At 47.1% G+C, this 25,278-nt stretch overlaps 1 protein-coding gene across 1 annotated transcript in view; it reads right to left on the bottom strand.

The window, feature by feature from the left end:
* Window positions 1-81: 81 nt before the first annotated feature.
* Window positions 82-25,278, bottom strand: part of apbb3 (amyloid beta (A4) precursor protein-binding, family B, member 3) — a 67,010-nt gene continuing 41,813 nt past the window's right edge. The window contains exons 7-12 of the mRNA XM_059990654.1: window positions 17,129-17,243; window positions 12,884-12,971; window positions 9,938-10,021; window positions 6,880-6,995; window positions 3,985-4,164; window positions 82-3,484 (exon numbers count right to left, since the gene is read on the bottom strand). Of these exons, the coding sequence (XP_059846637.1) occupies window positions 3,236-3,484; window positions 3,985-4,164; window positions 6,880-6,995; window positions 9,938-10,021; window positions 12,884-12,971; window positions 17,129-17,243 (832 nt within the window). The 3' untranslated portion in view covers window positions 82-3,235. The remainder of the gene's footprint in view (window positions 3,485-3,984; window positions 4,165-6,879; window positions 6,996-9,937; window positions 10,022-12,883; window positions 12,972-17,128; window positions 17,244-25,278) is intronic.

Raw genomic sequence — 25,278 nt, 5'->3', positions numbered from 1 at the left:
TCTGGTTCCCCTCTCACCTTTTCTTATCTGGATCCTTTTCCCTTTCTCACCCCTTTCTCTCCTCACCTGTCTATCACCTTCCCTTTGTTCCCCTCCTCCTTCCCTTTCTCCCAGAATCTACTCTCCTTTCCTAACAAATTCCTTCTTCTTCAGCCCCTTACCTTTCCAACCTACCACCTCCCAGCTTCTCATTTCATCTTGGAGAATGGTGGGTGGGTGCAATGCCCTGCCTGAGGCGGTGCACATTTAAGATGGGCACATGGATGATAGTAAAATGAAGGGTTACCATATGTGGGAGGGAAGGGTTAAAAGTTCTCATCCTTTCCACTTGCCCATCACCTCCCTCTGGTGCTCCTTCCCTTTCTCCATGGCCCACTCACCTCTCCTATTAAATTCCTTCTTCTCCAACCCTTTACCTATCACCTCCCAGCTTCTCACTTCATCTCCCACCTCAGCTAGCCTCAACTTACCTGCATCAAACACAACATGAGACTGTCCATTGGTCAGGATCGACCATGGATGTTGCACCCTGGTGTCGCAGGAGTTGCCGGTCAGCGTTAAACTCAGCGTGGGACAGCCCTAGGGACCCCGGCTCTAAAGTTTTCTTTGAGGTTTACTTCTGAAGCTTTCTCCATGAGTGGGTATAGCCACAAGGCAGCAGAGGTTTGAGATCAGAGTTTTCCTGTCCCTGGGTGAGCTACCAATCACAGCTGATGAGCTCCATCTGCCCAAAGCAACTAATCTTAAGGCAGCAGTAACCTGCCTTTGTTTCTTCTGCTGTCAATGGAAACAGTTACACGTGCCATTGGGAGCATTTATAGGTAGTGGGGGCTTATCCCCACCACCCCCCAATCCCTGGTTAGAACAACCTTAAGGAAACAACACGCTCAGGATCTCAGCAGGTCAGGCAGCATCTATAGAGAGAAATAGATAGAATGATTCATCTAGACTAGAAAAAGGGGAACTAACTAGTATCAGTTTCTCCTCACCTCTGGTCTAAAGATCTGAAAAAGGTGGAGGCAGTCTGCCTTTCACTCCCCTCCCTCATCTGAATCCTCCACCAATCAGCTACCAGCTCTTGTTCCTCCCCATACCCCCAACCTTTTCATACAAGCCAAGTTTCCTCCTTCCAGCCCCGTTGAAGGGTCTTGACCTGAAAGACCCTGCATCATCCATTTCCCTCCACCATTTTGCCTGTCCTGCTCAGTTCCTCCAGCAGTTCCTGCCTTGACCCCATACACAGTTTGTCCCATGCAATCTTTCCCCTAACCACTCCACTCCTCCAAAAGGGAGCAGGAGATGGAAAGGAAGTCAGAGGACTTCATAGAATGATGGTATGGCCAACTCCCTTGACTGCTTTTTGGAGTGTTTAGTGGCTCTGGGTTGTACTCACTGAAGTTTAGAAAAATGAGGGGGATCTCAGTGAAAATCTATCAAATATTGAAAGACCTAGTTAGAGTGGATGTGGAGAGGATATTTCCCACAGTGAATGAATCAAGGACCAGAGAGAGCAGCCTCAGAATAGTCCATTAATATAGTGATGAGGAAGAATTTCTTCAGTCAGAGGATGGCGAATCTGTAGAGTTAATTGCCTTGAACAGCTGCGGAGGCCAAGTGATTAGATTTAAAGTGGAGGTTGATAGATTCTTGGTTAGACCAGGCACCAGAGATTACGGGGCAAAGGCAGGAGAACGGGGTTGAGAGGGATAATAAATGAGCCATGATGGAATGGTGGAGCAGACTCAATGGGCTGAATGGCCTCATTCTGATCCTGTGTCTTTTGGAATTCATTAAGCAACTCACTGTCTTAATATTTTAGAAATTTATTCAATAAAGATTGGGCCGATTAAACATCACTGCCAAGAGAGAAAGCATAAATGTAACGGCATTACAGACACCTTCAAAGGGCCGGCACACAAACCATTAAAAATGGGCCTGCAGAGGGGAAGGAGAACAGCCTGGGGACTTGCAGTAAAGACAAGCTCTTCATGCAGCTCCCAAGTGCTTGTAGGAGGGGGAGGAATGGAAGATTTGCCAAGGATTGCAAGGTGAGGAACAAGGGATGAGATGGAGTTTGCCCTGTTATGCACTTTTCCATTCCCCTTCATGACACAAAGGCTGGTGGTGTGGATGGTATAGGTTGTTGTCATGGGTTACAATGGGACATTGACAGGATGTAGAGCTGGGCCGAGAATGGCAGATGGAGTTCAATCCAGAAAAGTAACGTGATTCACTTTGGAAGGTCCAACTTGAAGGCAGAGTACAAGGTTAACGGCAGGTTTCTCAGCAGTGGGAAGGAACGGAGGGACCTTGGGGTCTGCATTCATAGATCTTTCAAAATTGTCACACAAGTGGATAAGGTGGTTAAGAAGGCTTTGGTGCATTGGCCAAATTAGGGGATTGAGTTCGAGAGCCACAAGGTAATCTTACAGCTCCATAAAACCCTGGTTAGGCCACACCTGGAATACTGTGTTCAGTTCTGGTCACCTCATTATAGGAAGGATGTGGAAGCTTTCGAGAGGGTGCAGAGGAGATTTACCAGGATGCGGCCTGGATTAGAGAGGGTGCAGAGGAGATTCACCAGGATGCTGCTGGATTAGAGAGGGTGCAGAGGAGATTCACCAGGATGCTGCCTGGATTAGAGAGCATGTCCTATGAGGACAGTTTTGAGTGAGCTCGGGATTTTCGGTTTGGAACAAAGGAAGACTTGAGAGAGCTGTACGTGATAAAAGGCATAGATTGAGTGGACAGCCAGAGACTTTTTCCCAGGTTGGAAATGGCTAATACAAGGGGGCATTATCTTAAGGTGATTGGAGGAAAGTATAGGGGGATATCAGAGGTAGGTTTTTACACAGAGAGTGGTGGGTGTGTGGAACACTCTGCCAGGGGTGTGGCCGAGGCAGATATATTAGGGACATTTAAGAGACTTTTAGATGGGCACATGGATGAAAGAAAAATGGAGGAGTGTGTGAGAGGGAAGGGTTAGATTGATCGTAGAGTAGGTAAAAGAGCTGGCACAACATTGCAGGTTGAAGGGCCTGTACTGTTCTATGTTGGGAAGAAACTGGAGCGTCCGGGGAGAAAACCCACGTGGTCACAGGGAGAACGTGCAAACTCCACCGACAGACGGTCAGGATTGAACCAGGGTGTCGGGAGCTGCGAGGGAGCATCTCCAGCGAGCAACCCCTGGTGCTCCCTTCCTCTACCGTTCCCTCGCCTCCCCCCTCCCCAAATACTATGGCATCTGCAGCACGGATGGCTTTTGCCGGAACGTGTCGATCAGCGTCAGCAAGCCCCGCTTCAGGTTTGAGGCTGCTGACAGCTTGGGGGTGGGGACCAGGGCTCCGGCCTCTGTCTCTGTGATGCCGAGCGGCAGGGGCGGAGCAGTGCTTTTCTTCAGGCCCGCGGTGGTGCTCTCTGTCCCGAGGGCTCCCCTCGAACCAGCTAGTGGAGCAGCAGCCACCAGACACTTCTGATACTGCAGCTGTTGGGACAGAAGCAGGGAGGGAGAGTCAGACGGCAGCCAGAATACCATGGACGCAGATGATTCCCTTTCCTCCAGGAACTCAGCAGGTCAAGCAGCATCTACAAGAGGAATAAAGAGTCGATATTTTGGCTCATAATCCGGATGAAGGGTCTCAGCCCGAAACATTGACTCTTCTCCATAGATGATGTCTGACCTGCTGAGTTCCTCCAGCATTTTGTGTGTGTTTCACTGGATTTCCAGAATTCCCCATTCTTGTTCCTCTCTCACCTTACCTCTTTACCTGCCCATCACTCCCTCTAGTACTCCTCCTCCTTCCCTTTCCTCCATGGACGGCTACCCTCTCCTTTCAGATTCCCTCTCCTCCAGCCCTTTATTCCTTTCGCCATTCAACTTCCCAGCTCATTACCTCAGCTCCTCCTTGCCACTGGTGCCGTGAGAGCATTACACTAACTGCTCAGAGCTAGCAGTGAGGAAAGGGCCAAATGCAGGAGACTCACCATGCAGGCAGCCTGAACTGCCTCGGAGACACAACCAGCATCTGGCTCGCACCAGAAGACGTGGCACTCAAAGCACTGTTGACTGGTATCCACCACGAGGCCGAAGGTGTGGGGGTCCTTCCCCACTCCCAGGAAGGTCAGGTACCGGACACGGCATTCCCACCACGGATCTTCCCTCTCCTGGACAATAACAAACGGAATGGCGCTCAGAGACATCCCCAAAATCTGGGCCCCTGCATGTCACAACTCCCAGTGGGCAGACGGTATAGAAGCTGGAAGCCCCTCGCCACCAGGTTCAGGAACAGCTACTTCCCTCCAACCATTCGCTTTTTGAACCAACTGGCATAACCCTAATCACGACCTCAGTACAGCAACGTTACAACCACTTTGCATGACAATGAACTCTGTTGTTCTAGTGTGTCCTTTCTTATTAATTACTAAATTAATCTCAGCCAGTTACAGATATGTGATCACTAAATGGGAGAATTAGAACTTTACAGCACAGTACAGGTGCTTTGGCCCGTGATGTTGTGCCAACCTTTTAGCCTCCTCTATGATCAATCTAACCCTTCCTCCCACAGTGCCCTCCATTTTTCTATCATCCACATGCCTGTCTAAAAGTCTTTAAATCTCCATAATGTATCAACTTCATCACTACTCCTGCCAGCACGTTCCAGACACCCACCACACTGTGCAGAAAGAACTTACACCAAAGTCCTCCCTATACTTTCCACCAATCACCTTAAAATTGTGCCCTCTCATATTAACCATTTCCACTCTGTAAAAAAGTTGTCGAGCTGTCTACTCAATCTATGCCTCTAATCAATTTGTACATATCTCCACCCCATCACCCTTCCCTCCCACATAGTCCTTCATGTGGCTGTCTTCTATGTGTATAGGAGTTTATTAAATTTATCTGCCCTGCCTCTACCACCACAGCATCAACCAATTCTCCTTTGCCTACCCTACTTGTTATTTCTTCAAAGAATTCCAACAGATTTGTCAGGCAGGACTTCCCCTTGAAGAAACCATTCTGACTACGGCTGATTTTATCGTGTGCCTCCAAGCACCCTGAAACCACATTCTTATCAATTGACTCCAACATTTCCCAACCTCTGAGGTCAGACTATAGTAATTCTTAAAAGATCATTACTAATGCCTCCACTTCAAAACCCTAAGGAGTACACCATTTGATCCAGGTGACCTACCTATCAACCTTCAGACCTTTCCGATTCCCAAGAACTTTCTCCTTAGTTATGGTAACCTCACAGACTTCATGGTGACCCAACACCAGGGACTTCCACCGTACTGCTAGTGAAGACGTGCAAAATACTTATTCAATTCATGCACTATTTCATTGTCCCCCATCAGTACCTCTCCAGCGTCATTTTCCTGTGATCCAATATTCACTCGTGCCTCTCTTTTACACTTCATGTATCTGAAGAAACTTTTCGTATCTTCTTTGATATTATTGGCTAACTTACTTTCATATTCCATACTTACCTTCTTTATTGCCTTCTTTTGGCTTTTAAAAGCTTCCCAATCCTCTAATTTCCCACTAATTTTTGCTCTATGATATGCCCTCTCATTGGCTTTTATGTTGGTTTTGACTTGTTCGCCACAGTTGGGTCATCTTTCCTTTAGAATACTCCTTCCGCAAAGGAAACAGCATTATGCACCCCTCATACAATCTCTTCTCCCTCCTGCCATCTGGGAAAAGGCTCCAAAGCATTCGGGCTCTCACAGCCAGACTGTGTAACAGTTTCTTCCCCCAAGCTATCAGACTCCTCAATACCCGAAGCCTGGACTGACACCTTGTCCTACTGTCCCGTTTATTATTTATTGTAATGCCTGCACTGTTTTTGTGTACTTTATACATCCAGTGTAGGTCTGTAGTCTAGTGTAGCTTTCTCTGTGTTGTTTTTTTTTATTATGTAGTTCAGTCTAGTTTTTGTACTGTGTCATGTAAACCATGGTCCTGAAAACGTTGTCTCATTTTTACTATGTACTGTACCAGCAGTTATGGTCAAAATGACAATAAAAGTTGACTTGACTTGACTTCCACTTTGGGTTGTATATATCCTGTGCCTTCCAAATTCCTTCCAGAAATTCCACCCATTGCTGCTCTGCTGTCATCCCTGCCAGTTTTCTTTTCCAATCAATTCTGGCCAACTTTTCTCTCATGCCTCTAATTTTCCCTCATGACTTTATCTTAGAAAGGATGTGCTGAAACTGGAGAGGGTTCAAAGAAGGTTCACAAAAATAATTCCAGGATTGAATGGCTTGTCACATGAAGAGCATTTGATGGCCCTAGGTCTGTATTCACTGGAATTCAGAAGAATGAGGGGGGACCGCATTGAAACCTATTGAATGGTGAAAGGCCTTGCTAGAGAAAACATGGAAAGGATGTTTCCTAAGCTGGGAGAGTCTAAGACCAGAGGACACAGCCTCAGAATAGAGGGGTGTCCTCTTAGAATGGAGGTGAGAAGGAATTCCTTTAGCCAGAAGAGTGATGAATCTGTGGAATTCTTAGCTACATGCAGCTAGGGAGGCTGTCTTTATGTATATTTCAGGCAGAGTTTGATAGATCCTTGATTGCTCAGGGGATGAAGGGATATGGGGAGAAGACAGGAGATGGGGGCTGAGAGGAAAACTGGATCAGCCATAATGAAATGGTGGAGGAGATTCAATGAGCCAAATGAACTAATTCTGCTCCTATATCTTATGATCTTATGAAATCCCTCCTACAGAGCAGATAACTCTCAATTTCTCTCACACCCACCGTGCCCATCTAAGAGTCTTTGAAATGTTCACAACCAATCGCGACACAGCATAGAAATGGGCAGCTGTGTGGCACAGATCTCTGCAATGTGGAAGGTTCAAAACGGGTCTCACCTCTCCCTTAGAGACGGACAGCGTGGTGTCAGTGACCCGGAGCATTACAGACGGCCACGCCTCCTGATCCGAGGAATCTAACAGACTCTGGATCACCTCGTTAACCAGCGACATCCCTAGGAAATGAAGAGGCATCGAGGACTTTAAACACACGCTTGAAACTTAACCCGCTAAAAATAACAACAACCTTCTCGGAATATCAAGAGTCTGAATTGGAATCTGGTTTATGGTCTCTGATGTCATGAAATCTGCATTTTGCAGCTACACTACAGTGTAAGGTGTAATAAGTTCACTGTAAATTAAAATATAAAAACAAAATAAATGAATTGTGCTAAAGAGGAATAGTGCGGGAGTGTTCACAGGTTCATGGAAGAAGCTGTTCCTAAAATGGGGGGGGGGGGGGTGTCTGTCTGTCTTCAGGCTCCTGTACCTCCTCCTTGATGGTAGTAATGAGGAAGGTCCTTAATGATGCACCACCTTTTGAAGAAGTCCTCAGTGCTGGGGAGGCTGATAGAGTTGGCTGTGTTTACAACCCTCTGCAGCCTCCTGTCGTCCAGGTTTCTCCAGACTAGATGATGATACAACCAATCAGAATATTCTCAAAGTCTCAAAGCAAGTTTATTATCAAAGTGCATATATGTCACCATATATAACCCTGAGATTAATTTTCTTGCAGGCGATCACAGTAAATAGCAAGAAACACAACAGATCCATGAAAAATTCTAGAGAATGAAGACAGACAAACATCTAATGTGCAAATGACAGCAAACTGTGCAAATACAAATAGAGAAATTAAAAAACAAGTAATAATAATTAAGCAATAAATATCAGGAACATGAGATGAAGAGTCCTTGAAAGTGAGTCTGTGGGAACAGTTCAGTGATGGGGTGAATAAAACGGAGTGAAGTTATCCCAGTTCAAGAGTCTGATGACTGGGGGGTAATAACTGTTCCTGAACCTGGTCGTGTGGGACCTGAGGCTCATTGTGGCGAGTGAAGTTATCCACACTGGTTCTGGAGCCTGATGGTTGTGGGGTAATAACTGTTCCTGAACCTGGTCGTGTGGGACCTGAGGCTCATTGTGGCGAGTGAAGTTATCCACACTGGTTCTGGAGCCTGATGGTTGTGGGGTAATAACTGTTCCTGAACCTGGTGGTGTGGGTCCTGAGGCTCATTGTGGTGAGTGAAGTTATCCACACCGGTTCAGGAGCCTGATGGTTGTGGGGTAATAACTGTTCCTGAACCTGGTGGTGTGGGTCCTGAGGCTCATTGTGGTGAGTGAAGTTATCCACACCGGTTCAGGAGCCTGATGGTTGTGGGGTAATAACTGTTCCTGAACCTGGTGGTGTGGGTCCTGAGGCTCATTGTGGTGAGTGAAGTTATCCACACCGGTTCAGGAGCCTGATGGTTGTGGGGTAATAACTGTTCCTGAACCTGGTGGTGTGGGTCCTGAGGTTCCTGTATCAACTTCCTGATGGCAGCTGTGAGAAGAAAGCGTGGCCTGGGAGGTGGGGGTCCCTGATGGATGCTGTTTTCCTGCAACAGCATTTTGTGTAGATGTGCTCAGTGATGGGGAGGGCACATACATATATAGCGATGGTACGCAAGGCTTTTGCCAGTACTGTGGTAATTTTATGTACTGCACTGTACTGCTGCTGCAAGAAAAAACAAATTTCGTGACATATGTGAGCAATGATAAACCTGATTCTGATATGGGTCTCTATTGTGGACTGAGAGTGGGAAGGGAGCAGGGAGAGTGGAATCATGGTTGGGAAAAGGGGAAGGGAGAGGGAAGGGAGCAGGAAGCACCATAGAAACATTCTGGAATGATCAATAAACCAATTGTTTGGAATCAAATGACCTTGCCTGGTGTCTCAGGGTTGGGTGTGTCTGCACCCGTCTCATCACCCCCTTGCCCCGGCACTCCCCTCTGCCACCTGATCCGCATCCATCCATGGCACTATATCCCCACCATTCCCAACATCCTTTGTTCCTGCCAAATTTACAAATACATGCTCCGCTTCACGTTGATAAATACAATACTCTGCAAAAGGCTTAGGCACCCTGGATACAGATATTCACAGAGCTGGGGACAGAAAGTTATGTTGAGAATTCTTAGACCCAACATGTCTTATCCCAGCGACCGTGGTGGGAAGGACTAGAAGAGGATGTGGGAGTTGCAGTAAGGCAAGGACTGAAAACAACGTTCAGGAGAGGGTGACTGTGGCAGTGTGTGTTCAAACCCGGACAATGGAGACCTTTGAAGTGAGATTTCCAGAGCCACGTCTGCTCTCCACAAACTAGACAGGACAGGGAGACTGCAGCAGTGTGTTTTTAAACTATACTAGTGGGTCCCTGATGTGAGAACTCAGAAAGATCTTTGAAGAACATAACTTCTCTCCAGAGACAGATGAGGTGGGAAGGATGTGAAATACACCCAACAACTAAGGGACAAAAAAAAAGCCTTTCTAACTTCAAAGTGTGAGTGGTCGTCAGCTTATAGTTTCTGTTGAGTTTGAACCCCGCTACTGTGAATGACAATTGATCTTGTAAGAAAGGAATTCAAACATATATAATTGATCAAATGGTCAATATCCGTTACTGGTAACCCAATTCTGTATGAAAATGGCAAGTTTACTGTTCAGAATTCAGACCAATGTGGGTGATGGGGGCCACGCTGGTCTCCCTGTGCACAAATAAAATGAAGTGTGGTTGAGTTGTAAGAGTGTGTGTGTTCTGGAACCAGTTATTTCACTTTAGTATCCACGATGACAGGAATAATACCCTCGGGATTGAAGAGGAAGTGCAAGTTAGAATTAAGCCCCTGTTCTTGAAAAGCTTCAGCGAGAGGTCCCTAGTCCACGCAGGAAAGAAAAACAGTGACTGACTGTTGCTTTGCAACTCTGGGGTCACTGCCCAGATTTTTTCTCTGCACATTGGGTCTTTATTTAATGGGTTCCTTTGGGCTTCTTTTTGTGGCTCCCTGCAAAGAGACGAACCTCAAGGTTGTATAACGTATACACACTTTGAACTTTGGATTCACAGAGGGAATTACTCACCTCTCGAGGTGGCCACAGGCAGGAATCCAACATACTGCACCCGAAATGTCTGTGTCGACTGTCTCACAGCCTCCAGGAGATCCACTGGAAAATAGGAGTGAGATGTACAGTACGTTCCTGCCAATACAGTACCAACTGAACACTTCCCACAGCCCACGGACACTGTCCTCTCCCCACTGAATCCCTTCCCACAGCCCACGGACACTGTCCTCTCCCCACTGAATCCCCTCCCACAGCCCACGGACACTGTCCTCTCCCCACTGAATCCCCTCCCACAGCCCACGGACACTGTCCTCTCCCCACTGAATCCCCTCCCACAGCCCACAGATACTCTTCCTATCGCTAACTCTCTCCCCACCCAGTGGTCAATTGTGTCCATTCTGGGGCAGCAGAGTCACCTTTGGTCCCCACCGGACACTCAGCTCTCACCTGTCACTCCATGTGACAGTGGCCACACCCCAGTACGCCCCTTCGACAGGCAGGCTAAACCAGGTGAGGGTAGCTGGCTGGCCTCATACTCGGTGACAAGCTGAGTCTGCTCTAGTGGACTGGGAAGAGGAGATCCACAGTGAGATCCGTGGAGAGCAAAGGGCAGGACAAGGCAAAGATGAAGTCCCAGTCATTCACTGCAACCAAGCAAGCCCTGGGTTGTGATGACTACTCATAACACTGACCCAGGTGTCCGAGGTCGAGAGAGTGGATCTTCCCCAGTGCACCGGCTTTTATTTTATTTTATTTATTTAGAGATACGGCGCGGAGCAGGCCTCTCCAGCCTCACAAGCCAAACCACCACGGAACCTATCCATACCTGATCATGGAACAATTCACAATGACCAATTAATATACTCATCCATATGTCTTTGGACTGGAGCACCCAGAGGAAATCCATGCACTCACGGGGAGGACGTACAAACTTACAGAATTGAACTCTGAACTCTAATAGTATCGCATGAACCGCTATGCTACCGTGGTGTCCGAAGTTTTCCTCTTTAAAGACTGTCCCGCACACATTTGTTTAACTGTCATCATTAGATGGTTAAGAATGGTTCCTTAAGTTTATCACAGCCAGGAAGAAGGGTATTGGGGACGTTCCCACTAACTATTAAATGCTCCCAATGGCGCGCATCTCAAATAGCCTCTGACGACCAAGTTCTACACTCCTAAACTGTGGAATTCAATATCAAAAACTTCAAGGGATGCAGACTTGGCTGACACTTCTAACATCAGCTCAAAACCTACTTATTTAACCTTGCTTTTAACTAACATCTTTCCGTCTTTTATTTTCATGTTTATTTTTATTTTTTTATTTTATTTTCTTATTTGTACTTTTAGCCCATTGTAGAGCACTTGAATGACAGCATCTGTAGGAAAAGTACTCTAAATAAAGTTATTGTTATTTTTTTCTCGGCTCAAGCTGGTAATATCTGAGGTACGGGCATAGCCAAGCACACTCCATCCTCAAATGCTGGGAACTTTTGGACTGTTCTAGTGGTGTTTAGTACTGTGACTTTCTGAAGATTTACAGAGATATTGCTGTGTGGGCCTAATTGTTTAATACTATTATGTTGTGACTTTGGGATGATACAATCGGAATGATTCCTAAGGTTGTCTTAGTCAGGGGAAGAGTGGGGATGAGCTCCCACTACCTATAAAGTGCTCCCAATGGCGTGTGTCTCTAACAGCCTCTGACAACCAAATCCAACTCTTGGCCTTCATGCGTGGCTCAGCTACTAAGCCTGGCGGAACGGTTTCTACCAAAGAGAGAAGGGGCAAAGACGGACCACTGGAGCCTCAAAATCAGTTGCTTCGGGCAGGTGGGGCTCGTCAGCCTTGGACGACAGCCCGCCTAGTAGAAGGAAAACTCTGATTTTAAACCTCCGCTACCTTGCGGCCATACCCACCCTTGGGAAAGGATTTGGGAGTAAACCCTGAGGAAGAAATCTGGAGCCGGGATCTCTCAGGCAGTTTGATGTTATTTTTCAACTTCAATCTGGCAACCTCTGCAATGACAGAAGGAGGCAAACACTTGCCCTTCCCTTGGACTCGTCAATGACATGGAGAGGGGCAACAGCCGGTTCTTCAAACCTTCCCACCCAGGCTTGCACCCTGGAGAGGTTACAGTCCACCAGAAGCACAAACCAACGATTCCCTGGGATCGATGGCTGCCTGCTACTACTACAATTGGGACAATGTATAACCTGTTCATGTTCCATAGTCTTTCAATTCCAATTCAGCATATTCCCGGTGTTTATCAATTATTGATTTCTGTATGTTGTGTGTGTTTGGAATGGCTATATCTATAAGTTATTCTTGCTTGTTTATCCTGCAATATTATATCCAGACTGTTATCATGGATTGTCCTATCTGTAATAATGGACCAGTCATAGTATAATTCGTAGGACTCTGATTCTAAAACTGGATCAGGCCTGTATTTATGGTAAGCTATGGTGTCTTTTACGAGTTCGTATTTTAAAGTACGATTTTGATGAATGATGCTTGCCAGTTGATTGTGCCTGTGCAAGTAGTCAGATTGAGTTAAACCTCTACAGGATCCTGTAATGTTGTTATTATTATAATAGTAGGAATGCATCACTTGCTTCACAACAAATCAACGGATTGTGCTGGGCACACGTGTATTACAGTGCTCCTGGATAGCCTGCCCACAACTCATTAACCCTCACCATTCTCACCCTGGATTCTCATTCTTATCCTCGGCCGTTAGTTTCTATAAAGAGTCAACCCATAACCGTTAGACTGTTTGTGGTAACTCACTCTTTATTCTTCCTACTTCTCTTCTGATATTTGTGTGTCTGTGCACTTGTAATGCTACTGGGACACTGTAATTTCCCTTGCGATCAATAAAGTATCGATCTACTTATCTATCTACCATACACCTGTCTCTGTGCTCTGGTGACACTTGGCCCCAGTAATTAAAAGACCAGGTACCTTTTAGAGGCAGGTCATCCTGACACAAATCTTCCTCCACTCCTGGGACCTTTGCAGAGTCGTTGTTCATCGTATGTTTTGCCATGATCTGGAATGAGTTATGGAACATTTCAGGTTTTGAGACAGAAAACAGACCAGCATCCTGGACTTCTTCTCTGGTTTGCCTGGACTGGGGTGAAGTAAGGGGTGGGGCTGTTTCTCTGGACCAGGGGGTTCACGAACCTCTTAGTTAATATGAGAGGTCTGTTGTACACAAAGGGTTGGAAACTCCTGCTCTAGCTCAGCGACACCCTCTTCTCTTCTGGTTAGACCACACTTGGAGTATGTGTTCAATTCTGGTTGCCCCATTATAGGAAGGATGTGGAAGCTTTATAGAGGGTGCAGAGAAGATTCACCAAGATTCTCTGGATTAGAGAGCATGTCTTATGACACATACTGAGCAAACTAGAGCTTTTCTCTTTGGATCGAAGGAGGATGAGAGGTGATTTGTTCGCGTTGTACAAGATAAGGGGCATAGATCAAGGGGACAGCCAGAGACTTTTTCTCAGGGCAGAAATGGCTTCCTCAATACCACTTGCCCCTCTACCCATCTTCATATTGCCTACAAGCTTGGCCACAAATCCATCAATTCCTTTGTCCAAATTGTTGACATACAACATGAATAGAAGCCATTCCATCACAGACCCCTGTGGAACACCACTAGTCACTGGCAGCCAACCAGAAAAGGCTCCCTTTATTCCTACTGTTTGCCTCCTGCCAATCAGCCAAGCTAGAATCCATCCTGTAATACCATGGGCTTTTACCTTGATAAGCAGTCTCATGTGTGACACCTTGTCAAAGGCCTTCTGAAAATCCAAGTAAACAACATCCACTGACTCTCCCTTGTCTACCTTGCCTGTAATTTCCTCAGCGAATTCCAACAGCTTTGTCAAGCAAGATTTCCCCCTTTGGAAAACCATGTTGACTATTTTATCATGTACTTCCAAGTACTCCGAAACCACATCCTTAACAACAGACTCCAACATCTTCCCAACCACTGAAGTCAGGCTAACTGACCTAATTTTATTTCTTCTGCATCCCTCTCTTCTTAAAGAGTGGAGTAACATTTGCAATTTTATGCTCTGGAACCATTCCAGAATCTAGTGATTTTTGAAAGATCACTACTAATGCCTCCACAATCTCTTCAGCTTACTCTTTCAGAACCCTGGGGTGTCGTCCGTTTGGTCCACATGACTTGTCTACCTTCAGACTTTTCAGCTTCCCAAATAACCTTCTCTTTAGTAATGGCAATGACACTCACCTCTGCCCCCCTGACACTTTCGCATTTCTGACACTCTACTAGTGTCTTCTACAGAGAAGACTGACACAAAATACTAATACAGTTCTTCTGCCATTTCCTTCTCCCCCATAACTACCTCTCCAGCGTCATTTTCCAGCAGTCCTAAACTTACTCACGTCTTTCTTTTACTCTTCATCGATAAAACACTTTGGTACTTCCCAGTCCTCTAACTTCCCACTAATTTTTGCTTTATTACATGCCCTCTCTTTGGCTTTTATACGTACCTTGGATTCCCTTGTCAGTCATGATTGCCTCACCCTCCCTTTAGATTATTTCATCTTTGGGACATATATATCCTGTGCCTTCTGAATTGCTCACAGAAACTCCAGCCACAGCTGTTTTGCCATCATTCCTTCCAGTCAACTTTGGCCAGCTCCTCTCTCATGCTTCTGTAATACCCTTTACTCCACTGTATACTGATACACCCAATTTTTGTTTCTTTTCAAACTCCAGGGTGAATTCGATCATATTAAGATCACTGCCTCTTAAGGGTTCCTTTACCTTAAGCTCCCTAATCAAATCTAGGTCAGTACATAACACCCAATCCAGAACTGCCTTTCCACTGGTGGGCTCAACCACAAACTGCTCTAAAAAGACATTGCATAGGCATTCTACAAATCCCTCTCTTGGGATCCAGCACCAACCTGATTTTCCCAATCTATCTTCATATTGAAACTCCCCCTTGATTATCTCAACATTGTCCTTTTTACATGCCTTTTCTATCTCCGATTGTAATTTGTAGCCCACATCCTAGCTACTGTTTGGAGGCCTGTGTATAACTTCCAACAAAGTCTTTTTACCCTTGCAGTTTCTTAACTCTACCACCAAGGTCTCTACATCTTTTGATCCCATGACCTCTATCTAAGCATCTGATTTCACTTTGCCCAACAAAGCCACCCCACTCCCTCCACATACCTGCCTGTCCTTTCAATTTGATGGGAACTTGAGGAGAATAAGTAAAATAAAAATGGGATTATGCACTTTGAAGATTGGTAGGGCACTGAGGAGTGTGGTAGAACAAAGGGATCAGAGAAATCATTCCTTGAAAGCAACATCACAGGCAGATTGGAACACAAAGAGAGCTTTTGACACAACGGTCTTTAACTATTGATTACATGACTTGGGATGTTACGATGAAGTTGTGTAAAATAATGGTAAAGACAAATTTGGAGTATTGTGTGCAGTCTGGTCACCTACCTATAGGAAAGATATTAATGATATTGAAACAGTGCAGAGAAAATTTTACAAGAATATTGCCAGGGCTTGAGGATCTGAGTTATAGAGAAAGATTGAATAGGTTAGGACTTTAGTCCCTGGAGTGTAGGAGAGTGAGGGGAGATTTGATAGAGGTATATAAAATTATGAGGGGTATTAATGAGGTAAATGCGAGCAGGCTTTTTTCTACTGAGGTTGGGTGAGACTAGCACCACAAGTCATAGGTTGAGGGTGAAAGGTGAAATATTTAAGGGGTAACTGATGGGAAACTTCACTCAGAGAGATCTGAGAGTGTGGAAGGAGCTGCCAGAGAAAGTGGTGGATGCAGGTTCGATTTGCTACATTTACAGTCCTGTGCAAAACTCTTAGGCACATATATACAGCTAGAGTGCCGAAGACTTCTGTGGTACTGTAGTAATTTTAAGTATCACACTGTACTGCTGCCACAAAAATAAATTCATGACATGTGAGTAATTATAAACCTGATTCTGATATGTGTCTCCGTTGTGGACTGAGATTGGGGGGGGGGGGGGGGGCAGGGAGAGGGGAATCATGGTTGGGAAAAGGGGAAGGGAGAGGGGAGGGAACAGGAAGCACCAGAGAGACATTCTCTAGTGATCAATAAACCAATTGTTTGGAATCAAACGACCTTGCCTGGTGTCTCAGAGCTAGGTGTGTCTGCATCTGTGACCCTGCCCTCCCAAACCCCCTGACACTCCTTCTCTGTCACCTGTCTCACACCACTCCACAGTGCACCACCCTCACCATTCCTGATATCCTTTGCTGCTGCCAGATTTACAAGCTCGCTCTCTGCTCCACCTTGACAAATACAGTACCGTGCAGAAGTCTTAGGCAACCTAGCTATATACACTATGTGCCTTAGATTTTTGCGGAGTATTGTACATTTGGATAAGTACATGGATGGGAATGGTATGAAGGTCTATGGATCAGGTGCTAGTCGATGGGACTGGGCTGAATAAGAGTTTGGCTAGATGGGCTAAAAGGCCCATTTCTTCACTGTAGTGAGTAAGTTAGGTCAGTGATGGTGGACCTCATCACTAATATGGCTTGAGGTCAATGGAGTGGAATGGTTTAGAGCAGCAGTTCCAAACTGGGGTCCATGGACCCCTCAGTTAGTGGTAGGGGCCCACCATGTTTGAGAGTCACTGACTGAGAGAGGGATGGGCCAAAAGCAGGTAAATGGGACTGGCTTAGATAGGAATCTTGATCAGCAACGATGAGATGGACCGAAGGGCCTATTTCTGAGCTGGAGTACTCTGTCAGGTCAATGACGTGGAGCTCCTCACTGTTTCAGCTTAAAACAGGTCCATAGTTGGGAAAGGTTGAGAGGGATACATGCCAAAAGCTGGCATGTGGGATTGGCTTAGATGGGAATCTTGGTCTGTGTGGATGAGTTGGACTGCGGGGCCTGTTTCCGTGCTGAATGTTTCTTTGATTGAATGAGTTTGCTCTAGATGAAGAGAACACCCTTGAACGAGTTGGAAATTATGCTTTTGGAGACATATACAGTATTTATCTGTCCATTTTAATGTGTTCTTGAATGAACAGCACGACCAAGGAACCAAGGTTCAGGTGCACCACCGATACTCCCAGCACTGAACCAGAATCACAGTCATTGCCACATCAAACAGAGAGCAGCGCGGTCTCGGTTAACGGCCGAGAGGACTTGCCTGGGAGCACAGCTGGTGTAGGGCCGAGGCGATGGCCTTGGCTGGTGTGTTGCAGTGGAAGACGTGGCACTTCAACATGCAGGTGTCCTTGTCGCTGGCCACGTAGGCAAAGTCTCTACCCAAGGTGAGAGAGAAAAACACACTCAATAGTGAACACACTGAACAAAAGGGTTCCACAAATGATCTTTCTGTCTGCAGAGAGTCGTGGACACAGCTTAGCACATTACAGGTCCATACAAATCATTATTATCGATACACCATAGACAGCATCCTATCCTGATGTATCCCGGCTCGGTACGGCAACTGCTCTGCCCATGACCACAGGAAACTGCAGAGAGTTGTGGACACGTCACAGAAACCAGCCTCCCCTCCACGGACTCTGTCTACACTTCCCACCGTCTCAGTAAAGCAGCTGGCAGAATCAAAGACCCCACCCACCCCAGACATTCTCTTTCCCCCCTCTCCATCGGGCAGAAGATACAAAAGCCTGAAATCACATCCCACCAGGCCCAAGGACGGCTTCTACCCCACTGTTATCAGTGAAAACACATCCCACCAGGCCCAAGGACAGCTTCTACCCCACTGTTATCAGTGAAAGCACGTCCCACCAGGCCCAAGGACAGCTTCTACCCCACTGTTATCAGTGAAAACACGTCCCACCAGGCCCAAGGACAGCTTCTACCCCACTGTTATCAGTGAAAGCACGTCCCACCAGGTCCAAGGACGGCTTCTACCCCACTGTTATCAGTGAAAGCACGTCCCACCAGGCCCAAGGACAGCTTCTACCCCACTGTTATCAGTGAAAGCAGGTCCCACCAGGCCCAAGGACAGCTTCTACCCCACTGTTATCAGTGAAAGCATGTCCCACCAGGCCCAAGGACAGCTTCTACCCCACTGTTACCAGTGACAGCACGTCCCACCAGGCCCAAGGACAGTTTCTACCCCACTGTTATCAGTGAGAGCACGTCCCACCAGGCCCGACAGCTTCTACCCCACTGTTACCAGTGACAGCACGTCCCACCAGGCCCAAGGACAGTTTCTACCCCACTGTTATCAGTGAGAGCACGTCCCACCAGACCCAAGGTCAGCTACTACCACACTGTTATCAGTGAAAGCACGTCCCACCAGGCCCAAGGACAGCTTCTACCCCATTGTTATCAGTGAAAGCACGTCCCACCAGGCCCAAGGACAGCTTCTACCCCACTGTTATCAGACTGTTGAACAGTATGAAAAGATAGATTCTTGGCCTCATAGTCTACCTCATTTATGACTTTACAGCTTACCTGCACTGCACTTTCTCTGTAGCTGTGACACTTTATTCTGCATTCTGTTATTGTTTTCCCTTGTTCTACCTCAACGCATTGTGTAATGATCTGATCTGTATGAATGGCATGCAAGAAGATTCTCCACATTATCTCGGTACGTGTGACAATAATATTCCAATTTACCAGTCTGTCAGCAGTTCATCTCCTCCATCTATAAGCATGCTATCTATACCTACTATCGGTTGAGTCTGACCATCCTAACTTTGCCAGTGGTATTTGTCATTTCTACCACAGGGGTAAATGTCCTCTGGACTGTTGAGTATTTGCTGTTTACCTGTGCTGCGCACTACATGCATTTTAAAGTATATTTATTAACTCGTTCGTGGTCATATTTTGTTTTACAGTATGTGCTGTGTGAGATAAATGTGTTGTGGGTGCAGAGGAAATTTGTTTTGTTTGGTTGCATAAATGTAGTCAGATGGCAATAAACTTGATCTTGAAAAGATTCTGATCATCTTCCGTCTGTTCCTCTCATAATCTTATCAGATCTCCCCTCTTCTCTGCCACTCCAGAGAAAACAACCCAAGTTTATCCAATCACTCCTTGTAGTTCATACCTTCGAATCCTGCTGATCCTCTGCAGCACAGTGTCCTAAGCCTCCCCATCCATCCTCAAACTGAATATTTCAGGCAAAATCAACAAAATTGATTCCAGTAATGTAAATGCAAACCTTCTGGTTTTAAACATCTAATCACTGGGAAAAGGTCTACTCTATCTGTGTCTCAAGCTTATAAACCTCTATCACGTCTACCCTCAACCTGTGCCACTCCAGAGAAAACAACACAAGTTTCTGCAGCCTCTCCTTATGGTGAAGGCCCTCTAATCCAAAAAGCCATAAGTTAGAGGAGCAGAATTAGGCCATTTGGCCCATCGAGTCTGCTCTGCCATTTCATCATGGCTGATCCACTTCCTTCTTAACCCCAATCTTCTGCCTTTTCCCCGTATCCCTTCTTGCCCTGACTAATCAAGAATCTATCAACTTCTGCCTTAAGTATACCCTGTGACTGGCCTCCACAGCCACCTGTGGCAACAAGGTGGCTAAAGAAATTCCTCCCTAAGTCCATTCTAAATGACTGCCCCTCTATTCGGAGGCTGTGTCGTCTGGTCTTAAGATGCCCCCACGACAGGAAACACCCTCTCCACATCCACCCTATTGAGGCCTTTCAACATTTGATAAATTTTCAATGAGAGCTTACCCCCCTCCCCCCCACCCCTCCGCCATTCTTCTGAAGTCCAGTGAGTACAGACTCAGTGTCATCAAACATTTCTCAGACAAGCCTTTCAGTCCTCCTCACGAACCTTCTCTGGACTTTCTCCAATGTCAGCACATCGTTTCTAAACTAAGGGACCCAAAACTGCTCACAATACTCCAAGTGAGGCCTCCCCAGTGCTTTATAAAGACTCAACATTACATCCTTGCTTTTATATTCAGGTCCTCTCAAAATGAATGCAACCTGCAAATTAACCTCTAGGGAATCCAGCATGAGGACCCCTAGTCTCTCTGCACCTCAGATTTTTAATAGAAAGTAAATAATCCAGGCAGCATCCTGGTGAACCTCTTCTGTACCCCTTCCAAGCCTCCACATCCCTCCTGTAAAGGGTGCAACCAGTTATCAACCTCCTGTATTTCTATGAAGCATTCTGCAATTTAAAAGGAACTTGCACTTCGTCCCTGCACGGGAACAAATGCTTCTCAACACAAGTAATACCAAATGCAAAGTAATGGCTGAGTTCAAAGTTCAAAGTAAATTTATTATCGAAGTACATATGCCACCATATGCTACCCTGAGTTGCATTTTCTTGCGGGTGTTCACAGTAGAAAAAAGAAATACAATAGAATCAATGAAAAACTATGCACAAAGACCGACAAACAACCAATGTGTGAAAGCAGACAAACTGTAAACACAAATGAATATATAATACTGAGAACATCAGTTGTAGAGTCTGTGGGTTGCAGAATCAGTTCAGTGTTGAGGTGAGTGAGTTATCCATGATGGTTCAGGAGCCTGATGGTTGAGGGGGAATAATTGTTCCTGAAGCTGGTGATGTGAGTCCTAAAGCTCCTTTACCTCCTGCCTGGTGGCTGCGGCAGTAAGAGAATATGGCCTGGGTGGTGGGGGCCCTCGATAATGGATGCGACTTTCCTGACAGCACACCATTTGATGTGCTCAATGAAATAGACCTCATCGTCTTGGTGAGAACACACGCGTCAAACAGCCAACTTTCAATCACTGGCCTGTATAACCCCACATCATTTGAAACAACTTGCTTTATGCCATTAACAACTTCATACTCTCTAAAAGATTTCACCCAGCTGGGTTTGATTACATTACAAAATGAATTGACAATAAATTTAGGAAAGAGAACAGAATTACTAAATCACTGCAGGAGGAACTCGGCATGTCAGGCAATAAAGGAATAAACAGTCAACATTTTGAGCCAAGAATCTTCATCAGCACTGATTATTCCTCTTCACAGCTGCTGCCTGACCTGCTGCATTCCTCCAGCATTTTGTGTGTGTTGCTTAAGATTTCCAGCATCTGCAGAATCTCCTGTGTTCAAGAATTACAAACATTGTCACTCCAAGTTTTGTCAGTACATTGAGAATAAGAGGGTCTGGGGCAAAGAGGAGGAGGGAAAAGAGGGGAAAGGAAGAGGGGTGAGAGGGGGGTGAGAGGGGGGGAGAGGGGTTTATGACCTGCCAATGATCATTATTCAATGACATTTCGAGGACGAGAAAGTGAATATGTTGGGTTAGAACTGTGTGTGTACTGAGATACCGAGTATACTGTGATACTGTAAATCTTTAGTTTGCATGCCATTCAGACAGATCATCCCATATGAGAACTATCAGATAAAAGTAAAAAATTCAGATTTATTAATCACATATACATCAAAATTTACCCTCAGTGGCCAAACTGTACACCTGCTTATGAATGCAAATACCTAATCAGCCAATCGTGGCAGCAACTCAGTGCATAAAAACATGCAGACGTGGTCAAGAGGTTCAATTGTTGTTCAGATCAAACACCAGAATGGGGAAGGAATGTGAGTTAAGTGACTTTGACGGTGGAGTGATTGTTGGTGTCAGATGGGGTGGTTTGAGTATCTCAGAAACTGCTGATCTGGGATTTTCACACACAACTGTCTCTAGAATAGTATGAAAAACAAGAAACAACATCCTGTGAAAGGCAGCTCTGTGGGCAAAAACGCCTTGAGAGAGGTCAGAGGAGAATGGCCAGACAGAAACGTAACAGTAAATCAAATACCCACGTGCTATAACAGTGGTGTGCAGAAGTTCATCTCTGCACACACAACATGTTGAACTTTGAAATGGATGGGCTACAGCAGCACAAGACCACAGCGGGATCCACTCCTGTACCTAATAAATTGACCACTGAATGAAAAAAACAAAGTGTTGCTGCATCCGAGGAAGTGCAGTGCGGGTGCACATATAAAGAGGAAAACTAAGATCAGGAGATCATGTTTTAGTGTATAAGAGCTCTGTTCTCAAGAGTTTTTACAGCGGGTAGAAGCTGTCCTCTAACCTGGTTGGATGTGCTTTCACTGATAACAGTGGGGTAGAAGCTGCCTTGGGCCTGGTGGGATGTGCTTTCACTGATAACAGTGGGGTAGAAGCTGTCCTTGGGCCTGGTGGGACGTGCTTTCACTGATAACAGTGGGGTAGAAGCTGTCCTTGGGCCTGGTGGGACGTGCTTTCGCTGATAACAGTGGGGTCGAAGCTGTCCTTGGGCCTGGTGGGACGTGCTTTCACTGATAACAGTGGAGTAGAAGCTGTCCTTGGGCCTGGTGGGACGTGCTTTCACTGATAACAATGGGGTAGAAGCTGTCCTTGGGCCTGGTGGGACGTGCTCTCACTGATGACAGTGGGGTAGAAGCTGTCCTTGGGCCTGGTGGGACGTGCTTTCACTGATAGTGGGGTAGAAGCTGTCCTTGGGCCTGGTGGGATGTGCTTTCACTGATAACAGTAGGGTAGAAGCTGTCCTTGGGCCTGGTGGGACGTGTTTTCACTGATAACAGTGGGGTAGAAGCTGTCCTTGGGCCTGGTGGGACGTGCTCTCACTGATAACAGTGGGGTAGAAGCTGTCCTTGGGCCTGGTGGGACGTGCTTTCACTGATAACAGTGGGGTAGAAGCTGTCCTTGGGCCTGGTGGGACGTGCTTTCACAGATAACAGTGGAGTAGAAGCTGTCCTTGGGCCTGGTGGGACGTGCTTTCACTGGTAACAGTGGGGTAGAAGCTGTCCTTGGGCCTGGTGGGACGTGCTTTCACTGGTAACAGTGGGGTAGAAGCTGTCCTTGGGCCTGGTGGGACGTGCTTTCACTGATAACAGTGGGGTAGAAGCTGTCCTTGGGCCTGGTGGGACGTGCTTTCTCTGATAACAGTGGGGTAGAAGCTGTCCTTGGGCCTGGTGGGACGTGCTTTCACTGATAACAGTGGGGTAGAAGCTGTCCTTGGGCCTGGTGGGACGTGCTTTCATTGATAACAGTGGGGTAGAAGCTGTCCTTGGGCCTGGTGGGACGTGCTCTCACTGATAACAGTGGGGTAGAAGCTGTCCTTGGGCCTGGTGGGACGTGCTTTCACTGATAACAGTGGGGTAGAAGCTGTCCTTGGGCCTGGTGGGACGTGCTTTCACTGATAACACTGGGGTGGAAGCTGTCCTTGGGCCTGGTGGGACGTGCTTTCACTGATAACAGTGGGGTAGAAGCCGTCCTTGGGCCTGGTGGGATGTGTTTTCACTGATAACAGTGGGGTAGAAGCTGTCCTTGGGCCTGGTGGGACGTGCTCTCACTGATAACAGTGGGGTAGAAGCTGTCCTTGGGCCTGGTGGGACGTGCTCTCACTGATAACAGTGGGGTGGAAGCTGTCCTTGGGCCTGGTGGGACGTGCTCTCACTGATAACCGTGGGGTGGAAGCTGTCCTTGGGCCTGATGGGACGTGCTTTCACTGATAATAGTGGGGTAGAAGCTGTCCTTGGGCCTGGTGGGATGTGCTTTCACTGATAACAGTGGGGTAGAAGCTGTCCTTGGGCCTGGTGGGACGTGCTCTCACTGATAACAGTGGGGTGGAAGCTGTCCTTGGGCCTGGTGGGACGTGCTTTCACTGATAACAGTGGGGTAGAAGCGGTCCTTGGGTCTGGTGGGACGTGCTTTCACTGATAACAGTGGGGTAGAAGCTGTCCTTGGGCCTGGTGGGATGTGCTCTCACTGATAACAGTGGGGTAGAAGCTGTCCTTGGGCCTGGTGGGACGTGCTTTCACTGATAACAGTGGGGTAGAAGCAGTCCTTGGGCCTGGTGGGACGTGCTTTCACTGATAACAGTGGGGTAGAAGCTGTCCTTGGGCCTGGTGGGACTTGCTTTCACTGATAACAGTGGGGTAGAAGCTGTCCTTGGGCCTGGTGGGACGTGCTTTCACTGATAACAGTGGGGTAGAAGCTGTCCTTGGGCCTGGTGGGACGTGCTTTCACTGATAACAGTGGGGTAGAAGCTGTCCTTGGGCCTGGTGGGACTTGCTTTCACTGATAACAGTGGGGTAGAAGCTGTCCTTGGGCCTGGTGGGATGTGCTTTCACTGATAACAGTGGGGTAGAAGCTGTCCTTGGGCTTGGTGGGACGTGCTTTCACTGATAACAGTGGGGTAGAAGCTGTCCTTGGGCCTGGTGGGATGTGCTCTCACTGATAACAGTGGGGTAGAAGCTGTCCTTGGGCCTGGTGGGACGTGCTTTCACTGATAACAGTGGGGTAGAAGCAGTCCTTGGGCCTGGTGGGACGTGCTTTCACTGATAACAGTGGGGTAGAAGCTGTCCTTGGGCCTGGTGGGACTTGCTTTCACTGATAACAGTGGGGTAGAAGCTGTCCTTGGGCCTGGTGGGACGTGCTTTCACTGATAACAGTGGGGTAGAAGCTGTCCTTGGGCCTGGTGGGACGTGCTTTCACTGATAACAGTGGGGTAGAAGCTGTCCTTGGGCCTGGTGGGACTTGCTTTCACTGATAACAGTGGGGTAGAAGCTGTCCTTGGGCCTGGTGGGATGTGCTTTCACTGATAACAGTGGGGTAGAAGCTGTCCTTGGGCTTGGTGGGACGTGCTTTCACTGATAACAGTGGGGTAGAAGCTGTCCTTGGGCCTGGTGGGACGTGCTTTCACTGATAACAGTGGGGTAGAAGCTGTCCTTGGGCCTGGTGGGACTTGCTTTCACTGATAACAGTGGGGTAGAAGCTGTCCTTGGGCCTGGTGGGACGTGCTTTCACTGATAACAGTGGGGTAGAAGCTGTCCTTGGGCCTGGTGGGACGTGCTTTCACTGATAACAGTGGGGTAGAAGCTGTCCTTGGGCCTGGTGGGACTTGCTTTCACTGATAACAGTGGGGTAGAAGCTGTCCTTGGGCCTGGTGGGATGTGCTTTCACTGATAACAGTGGGGTAGAAGCTGTCCTTGGGCTTGGTGGGACGTGCTTTCACTGATAACAGTGGGGTAGAAGCTGTCCTTGGGCCTGGTGGGATGTGCTTTCAGGCTTTTGTATCTTCTGTCTGATGGGGGGTGGGGGGGGAGAGAGAATGTCTGGGGTGGGTGGGGCCTTTGTTTCTGCCGGCTGCTTTACTGAGACAGTGAGAAGTGTAGGGAGGGGAGACTGGCTTGTGTGATAAACTGAGCTGCTTTCACAAACCCCTGCAGATTCTTGTAGTCTCAGGTGAATCATTTGCTGCACCAAGCTTACCAGAGATGCCACCGTCCAGCAAATAAATCTGTAAGATAAAAAAACCCAAAGGCACTTACCATCGGGTTTAAGGACAGTCTCTATCCTGCTGT

This window comes from Hypanus sabinus, chromosome 15 (genome assembly GCF_030144855.1).
Source record: "Hypanus sabinus isolate sHypSab1 chromosome 15, sHypSab1.hap1, whole genome shotgun sequence".
Lineage (NCBI taxonomy): Eukaryota > Metazoa > Chordata > Chondrichthyes > Myliobatiformes > Dasyatidae > Hypanus > Hypanus sabinus.
This window is presented reverse-complemented; position numbering and strand designations above follow the sequence as displayed.